The sequence below is a fragment of the Dermacentor silvarum genome, chromosome 1, assembly GCF_013339745.2.
Source record: "Dermacentor silvarum isolate Dsil-2018 chromosome 1, BIME_Dsil_1.4, whole genome shotgun sequence".
NCBI classification, from domain to species: Eukaryota; Metazoa; Arthropoda; class Arachnida; order Ixodida; family Ixodidae; genus Dermacentor; species Dermacentor silvarum.
In genome coordinates, this window is record NC_051154.1 from 298,911,257 (window position 1) to 298,926,455 (window position 15,199).

A 15,199-nucleotide genomic window follows, 5' to 3' on the forward strand; every position below is an offset into this window, starting at 1 on the left:
TGGAACGAAATCAACACGGTGCGAGCAGAGCTTTGCGAGCGAGCTCCAGCGAAGTTTAACGACTGGATTCTGCCGCTACACGCGAGTCTGCGATACCAGGAACAGCAAAAGATTTTTGCAAATCTTCCAGCAGGTTGGTTTGTTCATTGGTCGGACAGATTATTGGTTGGCGGTACAAATCTATTTGCCCTATTTTACTTGCTTTTATTCAGTTTAACATTCACTGCAAATCTGACATCGCTTTTTTTGGAAGCTGTGAAGATTTAACACTCTTCCCACTGCCGATGACATTAAACTTTTATCAAATACTACATGTTTTTACTGCAATGTGCCTGACTTTATATACATATGTTTAGTTTGCTTTATTTGCTGTTTATTGTTTGCACTGAACGCAGCCTAAACATCAGCGCCAGATATACTAGCACTCTGCGCTCATCTCTTCTTGCAAAATGGCTTGTCAAATTTCGCAGTGGTAGTGTTTTGCAGCAAATTTGGTTTGATACAGTAGAATTCCGTTAAGTCCACTCCGGTTAATTAAATTTTTTGGTTAACTCAATCCAGACTGAAGTCCCAGCCGGCATCCATACTATGCCGGCATCCAGCTATGGACCAAACGTTTTGGTATTTCGATCCTAAAATTGGCTTTCACTGGGTAATTCAAACTTGGCTGGTCACCATCCACACACATGACCCCAATGATGACGTCAGTAATGAATCCAATATTGCAGTGTCTGTCCTGACCACACTTTGGGCACAGTGAATGCATGAGATGCATGCCATTTCCGGTCAAAAACGCCTATTTTAGGCCTGCTCATGTAGATGTTCAGCCGAAAACGAAAGCTCACGGTGAATTATTACAGCACTGACCAGATTTAATCGCACACCTTTTTGTCCAAAAAATTTGGCCTAAGGTTGCCTCCATGGTGCAATCTCATATGAAACACAAGACCAAAACCGAATTCACAGGATTCGCAGATGCCTACTGTCAGACCCAGCCTAGCCAGCGTCATCACCATTGCAATCACAAGATGGCGACCTATAATCTCAACAAAACAAGTTCTGACATAGCATGACGATGATGACGATTCATCAGTATGATTACGTGAACACATTCAAACGATGAGTTATTTTACATGTCGATATCAGCAACAAGTTGCGTCACATATTCATCGCTTTTGGAGAACACATGCGTCGCAGGATGAACTATCAAGGTGGTTAGTCTGGGTGTGGGCCACATTATTTGCGATTTGTGCAGTCATTTGATAAATGTAGAATATTAAACACAACATGGACCTAACGGAGAGCACATTGTAGTTCTTCAAAGACAGTGATAAGGTGCTCCGAGAGTAAAGATGATAGACTTTACCATAAACAGAAACATGCAACATTTTTTGCTAAAACATGAGGTGCAGATTCGATTCCTTCTTCATGCAAGAGCTCTTTCATTTCTATGTTAGCTTTCTACTTTGAACCCATAAAATGTGGGTGAGCGTTCAATTCAGGGACATGTAAAAATCAAACAAATACGGCCAGGTGAATCAGTGGTGTGTTTCAAAGTTCTTTCTGCCTCTTGTTTAAGGTATATCGCCACCCAAGATATTTTTTCCCAAAAACGTGAATTTTATTTTACGTAATTGTGGTGCGGAAAAAATTAGTCTCTATCTAGCTCTGTTCAAAAGTTAGCTCCTTTTGTAAAACTGCCCGCACAGTGCCCGGAAACCGAAACCGACATTTTCTGAAAACGAAAGTTAAATTCAGATCTTTAAAACAAACGTATGGTTGCGCTTAAATGCACAAGATACTTTTACATTAGTTTATAATGAACTATATTAAAGAATAATAAAATTGAGCAAGGGTGATCGATACCGTTTTTTTATTCAAATTGCAGCAATTGCCACATGGTGGCACATGACGTGGCATCGTGTTATTCACACTGTTCTCGTGTGTGGTCTGCCATTGTGAAAGCTATGTTCTCGTCACTCTAAATGTCCTAATATTAAAATCTATATGATAAGTAATACACCACAGTAGCTTGCCTCAGCCGGGACCGAACACGTGTGAAGAAGGCCAACACTTTAAAAAAGTTTACACCCTTTGGGTTGTATCTTGTCCCCAAACAATAATCGTCCTCTGCCTTGCTTGCGTGCCCTCTCTTGAAAACTCAGCGCTCGATACTTTCCTGCCGAGAATGCTGTGTCACGCTGATAACGCGCAAGCCTTTCGTGACTAGAAAGTACCGGACTCGCAGCGTTAAAAGAAATGCGGATAAGACAGATGACGGTTACTGTTTACGACTCAAAGGGTGTAAACTTTATTTAAGTTGAAGTGTCAGTCGACAGTTGACAAAAAAGAAGCCCCCCCCCCCCCCGCTAAAAAAACGATGAGCTGCAAAGCCATGTAAACGGAATACGTGGCAGCGAAGGAGGGACTCACATATGAGCCTGGTGGCTTTTAGCCTCCCGCAACCTTCCATTGCTTGTATATTAAATGTTTGGAAAACTTTATTATTCGTTTCTCGAAACCTCATTTTCCGTTGTTTATAATTGTTTGTTGCGCAAAAGCTCGTTACCTTTAAATAAACCAATACTTTTCAGTAAAGCTTTCCATGTTCTTTCGTAAACATGATGCGATGCACTGAACCTAAGAACAAAGAATAACTTTTGAGGTTATAGGATTTCAATTCAAATGCAACTACTGAACTACACATTTTTTTGTTTTTCGCATATAACACACTTAATACTGATGACAGCGCAAAGATCATAGTTCATTGCCAGCCGACATATACACATACATTGCTTCCAAGCCATTTTGTTTTCGTCTGGTAGGATCGGTACTATGACTGCTGGCGTAATTTCGTAATTTTCATAATTAAATTGTATAGTTTTATTTGTACTTAACGCACCGAAGGGTCTTTTTAAGCAGCCCATCTGAAGGAACACACAAAACAATCAGTCTAGGGTCAAAATCTAAAGAGATTTCCAAAATGGTGGCAAAATACCTTAACGCGACTCGCCGGGTTATCAATAATTAAATTATGTCTTCATCGAACAGTTGTAAAATTACCTTTAAAATCCTATGCGACGTATAACGATGTACTACGCGTACATCGAACTCCTGTTCACGACAAGACTCGGTATATCGAACGCTGTGCCACACAGCGCCCCTGCAAGTACATTAAGGCGCATGCACACTAGCGGCAAAACGCGCGCCGCGCAAGCAGCCGCAAAGCAGGTTTTTCTTGCCTCGGGAAGGATCGGTCCCTGGACCGATTTTTCGCGGTTTTCCCCGTGCCGCGGATAAAGGAGACCAATGTGAGCAGCCGCTTCAGTGACGTGCGCGCGGAAACATGGTTCATGCGGAGCCGCCTGACCTCTCGATTCGTATTCGCATCCGGTGTCAGCCGGAGACTCGTTTCGCACCACCGTGTGCTTGCGTTAGCTCTCGGACCGGAGCAGACGGAGAGTTCGAGAAGAGCCGAAGTCTATGCTGTCACGTGACTGCCTAAGCGGCGCGCCGCAACTTGATTGGCCGGCCTGCCGCAGCTGCGTTATAGTGGCTAGCTGCGTATCATCGGCGGCGGCGCGCCGCCCGCGTTCTTCCGCTAGTGTGTACGCAGCTTTATAATGGCGACGCGATCACTTCTTGCCTCATCGGAAATATTTAATGCCGATAAATTAAAACGCACTGTTTTGGCAGATGCTGTCAAACAAATGATGGAATCAGATGGGCAATACATTCCATGGAGTAAAAATGAGAAGGGCGCTCTCAGTTTTGCTCGCTGCGTATATTGATGGCTCGTGCAAACTGCTGCTGTTCGTAATCGGCAGAAGCACATTTCCGCTCAACCTCAAGAACGCAAAAAGTCGCTCGGTTGAATACACATTCTGCAAGGAAGCGTGGATGGCATCTCCTTCGAGTTAATATATTCGGGATCGGGTGTTATTTTCCTATGAATCACTCCTGCGCTTATCGCGAATAAAGACTGATTGATTGTTTGATTCATTAGTTTCATACACAATAAGTATAAAGCGAACGTAGCCGACGCCACTCCAAACGTAGATTCTACTGCAATGGAACAGCGTTGCTACCTGTCACAGCTATGGCGAATACACGGTGATTAGCATGCCAGCAAAGCTCTTTCACTTCCTAGAAACCAAGTCAGAATGCCATCTTTCATCACATTTTCTGCACTCTTCCTGCTGTAGACGTGCGCAAGGTGATCCTGTCCACCAGCCTTGCAGAGTCAACCATCAACGTCGACGACGTGGTGTACGTTGTAGACACTGGTCATCACCGAGATCAGCGCTTCAACCCGTCCGCGGGTGTGAGCCTTCTCGGTACGTTCCCCACGTCGACGGCCAGTGTCCAGCAGGGAGCGGGTCGCGTGGGTCGTGTGCAACCTGGAGAGTCGCACCACCTGTTCACGCAAGATGAGTTCCTCTCCTGGGACCAGTTCAAGCGCCCCGAAATACAGACCACCGACCTAACAACGGTGGTGCTCGACTGTAAAGTAAGTGCAGCTTCACTTACTTGTTTGCAGTTAGAACACTTCATCATTAGTTCCACTGCTACATTGGTAAAGACAGGCCGGTGAACATTACTAGAAAAATATAGGATGAGAAAATGCACATGGCGGGCACAACTAGCCTTATATACAACATGTTATCAAAATTCACAGGGTATCTTATGTTATCCTTAAGACGACTTGAAGCCGAAAGCCCAAGTGCCGATGCATTAAGGACGGACGCATGGAGTACGGTGGGGGGAATCTAGTCGCCTAAACTCGCTTTCAGTCGCACATACAGCGTACGGCACGCGGCGACGGAACGAACTTATGTGTTCTGCTTTTCAACAATTTAACGAAACCACCAAATTTTAAAAAGTTAAAATATAAATAAAAATAACCAACAGATTCACTGGTCTTCCATCTTCACATAGCGAAGGGCTCCGAATTTCCTCTCATATTTTGCCAAAGCGCCAAGCGAGCTGGTTATCAGTGTTTTGAGTGGTGCGCCATTTCAGCGAGTGAGAGGTGTTTTTGTCGCTTTCGGTGTCCGAAACGCCTATTTCTCTAGGTATTCAAACGCGTCCGTTTGTGTTTCAAGTGTAATATTTTGCACGGACGTTGTTCGTATACCCACGCCTTCTTTAAATAGGCCATTTCTACGTCCCGAAGTTTTGATGGAGTTGGTCTCTAAATGAAATGTCAAATAATTTTGGCGGTAAGAAAGAATAATGTTTTGCTCGTTAAGGGACAGCCGTCTGTTTTGAAAGTACGACGAGTCCTGTTGAGAAAGGAATTCCTAGCACTAATTCGTTATTTCTTTAGGTCACTCGATTTCGCCCCGTTTGTCTCTGACTTAACCGAAAACCCAGGGCGCTATAACGCAAAGTTATACCAAACTTTTCTATTCCATTTCTGCAATCAGAACTCCAGAATTGCTTAAAAATCTTTCGGGCCACGCTCACTTCTCTTGTCGGGTGACGCGACGTCTGGAAAACCGTTAAAGCTCTTCATCTGAAATGGCGTATACACACTGATTATGCATGATTAGACCGAAGAAGAGAAAAATAACCATTTCTGATTTTAAACCTTTTTCATCATTAGCTCACCTTGTTTCAAAAATCGCTTTTCGGAACAGTGTAACGCCAATTGCGGAAAGTAGAGAAAGGCATCAATCGAAAGATTAGCCTTCGGACTACATACATTAATTTTACCGACCATTTCGATAACCGCCTTAGTTTATTACAGTGGCAGTTTTTGCCTAGAAAATCGAGTCAAATGTTTGTCGTTTTCATAGGCTTCCATTGCTGGATATTTAACCCATGTGGGCAAAAAATTCAAGCTTTCCACAACCTAATCACTGCATTTGTCTCGTGGGGCTTGTTTCTAGAACATCTCTGTCACCTGCCTTTTTCAACATTCACCGTGTATACATTTAGTTATTCGTGACAAACCCGTTTGTTCCAGTGAAAATGCGCTACCTTCGCGGCGTACGTAGCCGCTTGGGACACTAGCTGCTACCTGTACAGAAAAGCTGGATATAAAAGAAAGCTTAACTATGGAAGCAAGATTCGTCCTGGTTCACGAATCGAAGCCAGTACCAACGTCCTTCCTGTGTGACCTTTCTTCCATCTGAGCTAACCAGGAGTTTATAGCTGAACGCAGTACGAAGTCGAATCAACGACAACTCGAAGCAAATGATTGGGGGGAATGACAGTCTTTCCTTTCGTGAACCTTTTGCCCGCCGCGGTTGCTCAGTGGCTATGGTGTTCGGCTGCTGAGCACGAGTTAGCGGGATCAAATCCTGGCCACGGCGGCCGCATTTCAATGGGAGCGAAATACGAAAACACCCTGGTACTTAAATTTAGGCGCACGTTAAAAAACCCCAGGTGGTCAGAATTTTCGGAGTCCCCCACTACGGCGTGCCTCATAATGATGATCGTGGTTTTGGCACGTAAAATCCCATAATTTAATTTTTTTCATAAACCTTCCTCCACCGTGCGGGTTTTTCGCACAACTCATTAGCCGTGTCCGCAAAGCTCTGAGAGACCTATTCGTCATCCATTGCGAATGCGTTATACAGATCGCCGAAAGCATTAGTCATAGCATATTGTTTCACCATGCATGGTTAGATGCGGAATTGTTTGAAGTAACTAGAAGAGTATACGTGCTCATCCATGTTCGCGTATGCTGCTATGCGCATTCCAAGCCTCATCTCTTTTTTTTTTTACAGTTACGCTGTCTAATGTTTCGTCAGTATTTAACTATTCCTTTAACAGAACTCCTTCCTAGAAAGAACCTCTTTCCTATAAGTTTAACAGATAAATCTACCCATCATTCTTTCCAAAGACAATGAAAGAATGATCGGTATTCTGAAGTATATACCATTAACTGTGCAGAGAACGGGATTAGCAGTTTCAGACACGTTCAAACCATGCATCAATAAGTTGTTCATTATTATATTAATTGTGCGTTCATCTTGTGTAACGATTTTCATATTTCCTGTGTGGGCTAGAGATAACAGATGCAGTTAGCGACATTGATTTCTTCGAGGCTCATTCACAGACACTCGCATCTTTCTTGCCTTCTAGCAGGTTCCCCCGCCCAGAGGCACAGGCACTGCGGCGTTGTAGGCATGGAACCTCGCACAATGGCAGCAGGCTGCAGCCGTCGTCTCGTGCAGCGCCGCACCTGCGCCTGCCGTCTACACGGCCGCACCTTGTCCCAGCTATTGTCCAGCTTGTCCCAGCTAGGACGATGCTTTCATTAGGCGTATGGGAGCGATTTGAGGGCCCCGCTGCGCTGAAGGGCTGCTCTACTTGGGCAAGGCGTGTCGTGGAAGTCCTCGGCAAGCGCTACGAGCTTGTCTCTGAGCGGCGACCCCTCGCATGGTAATGCAACAAAACTGTGGCCCCGCATGCGCCGAGCGCCAGCGCTTTTCTTTCGTAATTTTTTTAATTATTTCTATTTATATGTTTGAATGTAGTATTGTTATATGTGTTACAAATACAGTTGATTGTGATCGAAGTGTGTTGCTGAGTTTATTCGTTGAACATGGATTTTCTGGGCGATGGTGATGGGCAAAAGTGAATGAGCCCTGTAGTCTAATTGCTTTCTCACTGTCATGATGCATTTTTTTTTCTTTTCCATAACTTGCCGGAAAAGGTAGTTATTGAGGTCCTATTAAGTTTAAAAGCTACAACGTAAACTTGACACTCCTAGGTGGTGACCTGGTTGCCAGGCCAGATAAATGGTTTTGCTTGTGTCCTCGGGCTGTAATATACTGAAAGGGAATCTCATCCACGGCAGCATACAGTTAGCTGGAATTGGACGCCGCGTTGCGCGAAACGAAGTACTTCTAAAGCTGTCAAGATTCAGCCTTCCTTTTGAAGGATTCTTTGGGGAATAGCCGCAAAATACGCACACATCCTCTCATACAGAGAAATGTGTTCGCGTCGCTCATACCTAAGAGGACTTGTGGCCTAAGTTCTCAATGGTAATGGTTATGATGATGATGAAGTACAAGCAGAAAATGATCAAGATTTATTATTTTTATTATTATTATTATTATTAATAATACAAACGTCCGTACTAGGCGCCATCTACTTCGCAAGATGGCGCCTAGTACAGACGTTTGTATTCTGTGCTCCCAGCCTTTTTACGGAAATTATCAGTTTCATCGCTGTATTTCATGCGAAAAACGTGCACACGTGAAGTGTATTGCATGGCCCGACGAGGACCTTGAGCTTCTGAAGTCTGGTGATTAAGCTTTCACGTGTAACCTGTGCCAGAACGCCGACCACGCCGACATTCTAGCGGCTAGGCTTAGCGATACCAACACGCCCGCTGCTTCCCCATCGGCGACCCCTCCACAGGGCCTCGCTCTTGTTGGGACCGGTTTTTAGGTGGTTGGTGACATGGCGGCCCTCCGTGGCCTTCTCCTTCAGGCGCTCGAGGGAATATCCTTCCTCAGCGATGAGGTGGCGCGACTGCGGAGTGACAACGAGCATCTGCACAGGGAAAACGCGCTCGCATCTACTCAGCAGGCCGAAACTATAGGTGCGCTACGCGTCGAGGTGCGCACCCTGCGTGATGCGCTTGGCAAGCCGTCTCCCATTTCTCCTACTGTGATGCTTCCCATTTCTCCTACTGTGCGGCCCCTCCACCCGTCCAAGAAAACGTTTTCTATGCTGCGACCGTCCAGACTGCTTCGCCGAGTGCTGCCACCGCTGGCCATCTCTCCAAGACAACTCGGAGTAAACGTCGGCCTGCTTGTTTTGGAGGTGGGGAGAGCAAGGCAATATCTATAGCGAAACGCGCCGGGCGACCGAAAGCCATTTTTTGTGTCCAGGCTTTCTCATAATACGACGTCTGCCGATCTGACTGTTCACCTGTCAAACGTCGGAGCACCGCCGATTGCCTGCAAACGCCTCAAGACGAGGGATAATTTGTATGCCTCATTTGTCGTCTGCGCTGATGAAGCCGTCGACGATGAAGCTCTTAAGCGCCTGAACGACCCGTCTATGTGGCCAATGGGATGCCTGTTCAAGCCGCTCAGTGGGGTGCTACACGACGGCATGCTTCATGCTTCAGAGAAGACCCCAAACGATCGAAGAGTGTAATCTGGACATTTTCTACCAAAACGTCCGTGGGCTTCGCACCAAGACACGTGAATTTTGCGCTAATGTCATTTTGTCTTCCTTCCTGTTTTTTTTTTATTTCCGAAACTTGTCTGAAATTTTCTCCTCAGATTTTTTTCGCCACATTATAACGTCTTTCGCAGTGGCCGGTACTTCAGTGGACTTAAACAAAAAGGTGGTGGCGTACTTATTGCCATTGACAGCTCACTCACATGTGTAAGGCGCAGCGACATAGAAAGTGTACAGGAATCGATTTGGCATGAAGGTAGCCTAGAGCGCTGTGATAAATTGTTAATCGGAACCTTCTACGTTCCACCGAATATTTCTCCTGACTTGTTTGATGAGGTCATCTCTTCTATTGAAAGTGTCTTATCCTCCCATCGCAAGCATACAGTAATCCTTCTTAGTGATTATAACACACCAGGAATTGATTGGAACATGCTTACATATTCTCATTATAATCATTACATAGAGAACAAATGCAGCCTGTTGTTAGACTTTCTGTCCTTCTGTTCTCTTCAGCAGCAAAACTTGATCTCCATTTCCTGTGGCAACGTTTTGGAGCTTTGCCTCTCGAATGCTCAAGCTATAGATCGCAGAACTGTTTCGCTTGATGTTGTTGATGAAACTGTGTTGTTTGATGAAAAATCGATCAGCGAATGCCTTAAGCGCTTGAAGCCTTCCCTATCCTGGGGTCCTGATAGCATCCCTTCCGCAATCTTAAAAGCGTACGGTGGTATATTTGCCCCAGTGTTGACATGTATATTTAATAGCTCTCTGAATACTTACACTTTCCCTCGCATGTGGAAAACTGCCTCTCAGCTTTGAGGCAGAGCTTCTCCACTGGCATTAATTAATCTTCTCGCATTGCTTTCAAGCGGGGTGATTATGTCGGCTTGTATGATTTTTTGTGCACCAGAGATTGGTCCCTGGTCACAGATAAAACCAATGTTGATGACCAAATAGATCAGTTTACGGAGCTTGTTTTGAGCGGTATGCGCAAATACATTCCTCTGTACAGTCCTAGGCGCTCTAAATATCCCCACTGGTTCTCATCTGAACTCATAACTGCCCTAAAGCATAAAGATCGCGCGCACCGCAAATCCAGAATCCGTGTGTCTAATAAGTGGAGAGAAGAATTCCGCTTTTTTCGAACCCTCTGCAAACTCCTCTATAAGCGGGTTCGTGACTCGTATATTGCATTCTTGGAAAAGAGCACCTCCGACCGGCCGGCGGAATTTTGGAAGTATATCCGCAAGCGTACTAGTAATCGCGGAGAGTGTTTTCGCCTGCTCGACTCTAGCGGAGTAGAAGTCCAAGCAGTCGCGGATTGTTTTGCTGCCCATTTCTCCTCCTTATATAAACATTCAAGTTCAAACGCTGGTGTCAGTCTGCAGCACAACGGCCCTACATCTAGTCCTGTGTTGTTTGATGAAAAGCCGATCAGCGAATGCCTTAAGTGCTTGAAGCCTTCCCTATCCTGTGGTCCTTATAGCATCCTTTCCGCAATCTTAAAAGCGTACGGCAGGTATATTTGCCCCAGAATTGACATCTATATTTATAGCTCTCTGAATACTTCCACTTTCCCTCACATGTGGAAAATTTGCCGTGTTTTTCTTGTATTTAGGTCTGGCCGATGTCTCAAATTATCGCCCGATTTCTCTTCTCTGTGCTACGTATAAGGTTTTTTAGCTTGCTTTTCACAGCGCATTGGCTTGTACTGTGAAGAACACATTGATTCCTAATCAGCATGGATTCCTGACTGGCCGCCCCACTATCACAAATCTCGCAGGCTTGATGACACATATCTCCGCGCCGGTACTTCAAAGGGGGCAAGTAGACACCATATATTGCGACCTCAGTAAAGCTTTTGATAAGGTAAGCCACTCACTGCTTCTCATCAAGCTTACGCACTTTGGTGTTGACTCGTCAATTGTAAATCTCTTGCGGAGTTATCTTTTTCATAGATCATGTTTTGTTAACGTCCACGGCCAAACTTCTTCTTCGTACATGCAAGGTAACAAGTGGCGTTCCTCAAGGATCAGTGTTAGGACCACTCCTTTTTTAAATTTTTACTAATGACGTTCTTTCCGCCATTCGGCATTCTTCATTCCTTCTACATGCCGCAGACAAAATTTTTTAAGGTGATTCACACTGTTGATGACTGTCGCATCCTGCAGTCTGACCTGCTTTCTTTTTCTAAGTGGTGCACAGATAATAACCTCACCTTGAATGGTGCTAAGGCCAAAGTCATGACTTTCACCCGCAAAACAGCAAGCATTTCTTTTTCCTATTCAGTAGGCTCTGTGCCATTGTGTAAGGTCCGTGAGATCAATGATCTCAGTGTACTTTTTGATATAGCCTTACACTTTTCAGCTCACACCAAACGCGTTGCAATGCGGGGCATGCACACTCTTGGCTCTGTTTGCACACTGTCGAAAGAATTCAATGCTCCTACACTGCTCCGCAAGTTGTATACAACAATCTGTCTTCCTCAACTCGAATACGCGTTGGTCGTCTGGAACGGCATTTCTAGATCCAACATTGACATTATAGATCGGGTCCAGCAAAAGTTTTGAGCCATATATTATCACCGCTTTGCTAACCCGGACTCTGGGCCCTGCTCTAGCACTGTTGGATCATTGCCGTTGCCCTTACTTCACTGCCGACGTAATCGCGCTGACCTGCTTTTCCTTTTCAAACTCCTTCACGGTATCCTCATGTGCTAGAACTCCTCAGTTGTATCAAGTTTAGTTATCCGCGCAAGATCACCATAGATCACAGACCTCTCCATGTTTCTGCCTGTCACCACCAACACTCAACCCTCCACAGACTACAGTCTTTATAATGCCCACTTTCATGACCTTGATATTTTTCGCAACTCTCTCTTTGTTCTGCTCTGAGCTTTCCGTTGTTGTGTCTTAGTTTCACATATTGTTCAACTTCCCTTCTGCTCATTTTTATTATGTATGAATTCTGCGCCTACGTTTACATGTATGTTCACTTTTCTTTTCAAGATTGTTATTTTTTATTCATTGTTTCTTTTGTGATATTCCCCTGCTGTATTTCTTTTTCTATGTATACGTGCGCCAGGACCTAGACCTCACGGTTGTCACTAGGCACGATAAATAAATGATTGATTGATTGATTATAGTATAATATTATTATTATTAGTAGTAGTAGTAGTAGTAGTAGTAGAAGTAGTGGTAGTAGTAGTAGTAGTAATAGTAGTCCCGCAGCATGGCGCCCAGTAAGGACGCATGCTTGCTCTGCTCGTGCCCTTTTTTCGGAAAACGGCAGTTCTTTCGCTGTGAAAAGTGTCAAGAACGTGTGCATGCGAAATGTGTGACCTGGCCAGACGATGAACTGGATCTTTTGAAGTCGGGATAACGCACCTATTGCTGCAATTTGTGTGAGTTAAATCAGCAGCGTGTTAAGCCTAGCGACAACCAACCGACGGCGTGCTCCCCGCAGCTTTCCCTTTCCCAAACTGGTTCCCCCTTCTCCTCTTGTGCCCCACCGGGTGACCTTGGCGGCGGCATGGCAGGTCTGCGTCGCCTCCTCCTCGACGCGCTGGAGGGAATCTCGTTCCTGAGCGAAGAAGTTTCCCAACGGCGAGAGGAGAATTAACGCCTTCGTAAGGACCATTCCCGCGGCATGGAGCAACAGACCCAAGTCGTCGCCTCCCTTCGAGCGGAGGTTCGTTGCCTGCGTGACGAGCTGTCTCGACGTGCAACTGCCATGCCTGTGAAGACACCTGCTGACTCCAGAAAGTCATCTACCCTTACAACTTCTTCTACTCCTGCCTCAGCGCGAGCTAATCTACCTGTGTTACAACGCACTGCTGAACGACGAGATGCTGTTTCCCCACGTGATTTCGCTTCGTCCACTGAAAAGTACCCGAGACTACACAAAAAAACAAGAGTCCTGCCTCGGTTGGAGCGCGAAAGACTTCCACATTATCTGTAGCTCAACGGCAGCACCGACCTAAGGCTATTTTTGTGTCTAATTTGAGCTCTGAAACAACCTCTTCCGCCCTGACAAACCACTTAAAGGCCTTGAATATTTCTCTCCTCTCCTGCCGGCGACTTATAACTACATAGCAATCATATTCTTCTTTTCATGTAGCCGTCGATAAAGAAGCCCTTAAGCACCTGAACGACCCGTCAATGTCGCCAATGGGTTGCTTGTTCAAGCCATTCCGTGGGGCTCTACACTATGGCATGATTCATGCTACTGAAATAACCCCCAAGCATCAAAGTGTCGTGTAATTTGGACATTTGTTTTACCAAAACGCTCGTGGACTTCGCACTAAAGCACGTGAATTTTTTTGCAATATAATCTCATCTATTTTTTCTATATTTGCTATTTCTCAAGCTTGGCTTTGTGGTGACATCTACTCTTTAGACTTCTTTCCACCGCACTACAAGGTCTTCCGAAGTGACCGGGACTTCAGTGGATCTCAACAAAAAGGTGGTGGCGTACTGATCGCAGTTGACAATTCACTGAGATGTGTACGGCGCATCGATATAGAAAGTGTACGGGAGTCGATATGGCTAGAAGTGAGCTTAGCCCTATGTGAAAAATTGTTGATTGGATCGTTCTATGTACAGCCGAATATTTCCCCTGTTTTGTATGATGAGGTCATCACTTCCATTGAAAGTGTAATATCCTCCCATAGTAAGCACAAAGTAATTCTTAATGTAACAGAGCGGTCGACGGTCGGGCATGCGCCAAATGTCTGACTTACGCGCGGATGGCCGAGCCTCTCCAAAATAAGGAACCGCCTGCGCTGACTGAAGCGTCGCATACGGGGTGACGGCAGGTAGGGGCGCTAGTGCAGGAATAGGGGGCCCGAATGCGTCGGCATAAGCCGCACGCTGGTAGTCGCTCATAGTGAGAGGCGTCACCGGCGACGGGGCGGTGCATCTTAAAACGTCAGCGTATGTTGCCCGTCGAGGTTCACTTCATGTTGTGAAGGCCTCAACTGGTGGAGCGGCCTGAAGTGCTGCTTCGTAACTTGGTGCGCCGAGCGCATGCTGCACTTCGTCACGCACGACGCTAGCGATGAAGTTGGCTGAAGGCTGTTGCGTCTGATGCAGCTGTCGCAGCTCGTCGCGGACTACCGCTCGCATAATCTCGCGAAACGACTCGACGTCGGTCGTGAGAGCTCCTCGGCCACCAATACCTCTTTGACTACTTCCACTTTTCCTCACATATGGAGAACTGCTCGTGTTTTTCCGGTATTTAAGTCTGCATGTAAATCAGATGTGTCGACTTATCGCCCAATTTCTCTTCTATGTGCTACGTCCAAGATTTTTGAGCTTGCTCTTCGCAACATATTGACTTTTACTGTGAAGAACTCGCTCATTCTGAATCAGCATGGATTTCTCACCCACCGCTCCACTATCACAAATCTTGCAAGTTTCATGACACCGATCTCCTTGCCGGTACTTCAAAAGGGGCAAGTTGACACCATTTACTGTGATCTCAGCAAGGCTTTTGATATAGTCAGCCACTCGCTGCTTTTGATCAAGCTTACGCACTTTGATGTTGACTCGTCAGTTATGAATCTCTTGCGCAGTTATCTTCTTACTAGAACGTGTTATGTTAACGTCAATGGCCAAACGTCTTCTTCTTACATGACAACTAGCGGCGTCCCTCAAGGGTCAGTATTAGGACCACTCCTTTAAAATTTTTATATTAATGATGTTCTTTCTGTTATTCAAAACTCTCCTTTCCTTCTATATGCCGATGACATCAATATTTTAAAGAAAATTCACACTGTTGATGACTATCGCTCCCTGCAGTCTGACCTGGTTTCCTTTTCTAAATTCTGCAAGGATAATCTTACCATGAATGCTCCTAAGACCGAAGTCATGACTTTCACACGCAAAAGAGCAAGTATTTATTGTTCTTATTCTGCAGATTCTGTGCCGTTGTGTAAGGTCTGCTTGAACAATGATCTTGGTGTACTTTTTGATGCAACCTTACACTTTTCGGCGCACACTAAACGTGTTGCAATGCGGGGTATGCGCTCTCTTGGTTCTGTATG

General features: G+C 45.4%; 1 protein-coding gene across 1 annotated transcript; it reads left to right on the forward strand.

Annotated features, from left to right (window-relative positions):
• Nucleotides 1–3,090: 3,090 nt before the first annotated feature.
• On the forward strand, nt 3,091–7,137 carry LOC119441807 (uncharacterized). The gene is made up of 3 exons (XM_037706434.1): nt 3,091–3,133; nt 4,206–4,510; nt 7,099–7,137. Exons 1-3 carry the CDS (start codon nt 3,091–3,093, stop codon nt 7,135–7,137), a joined length of 387 nt encoding a protein of 128 aa, XP_037562362.1.
• Nucleotides 7,138–15,199: the final 8,062 nt, after the last annotated feature.

Coding starts and splice junctions, on each gene's coding strand:
- LOC119441807 (XM_037706434.1), top strand. CDS start 3,091: ATGTACTACGCGTACATCGAACTCCTGTTCACGACAAGACTCG. Junction 3,134..4,205: donor CCTGTTCACGACAAGACTCG/GTATATCGAACG, acceptor TTCCTGCTGTAG/ACGTGCGCAAGGTGATCCTG. Junction 4,511..7,098: donor CGGTGGTGCTCGACTGTAAA/GTAAGTGCAGCT, acceptor GCCTTCTAGCAG/GTTCCCCCGCCCAGAGGCAC.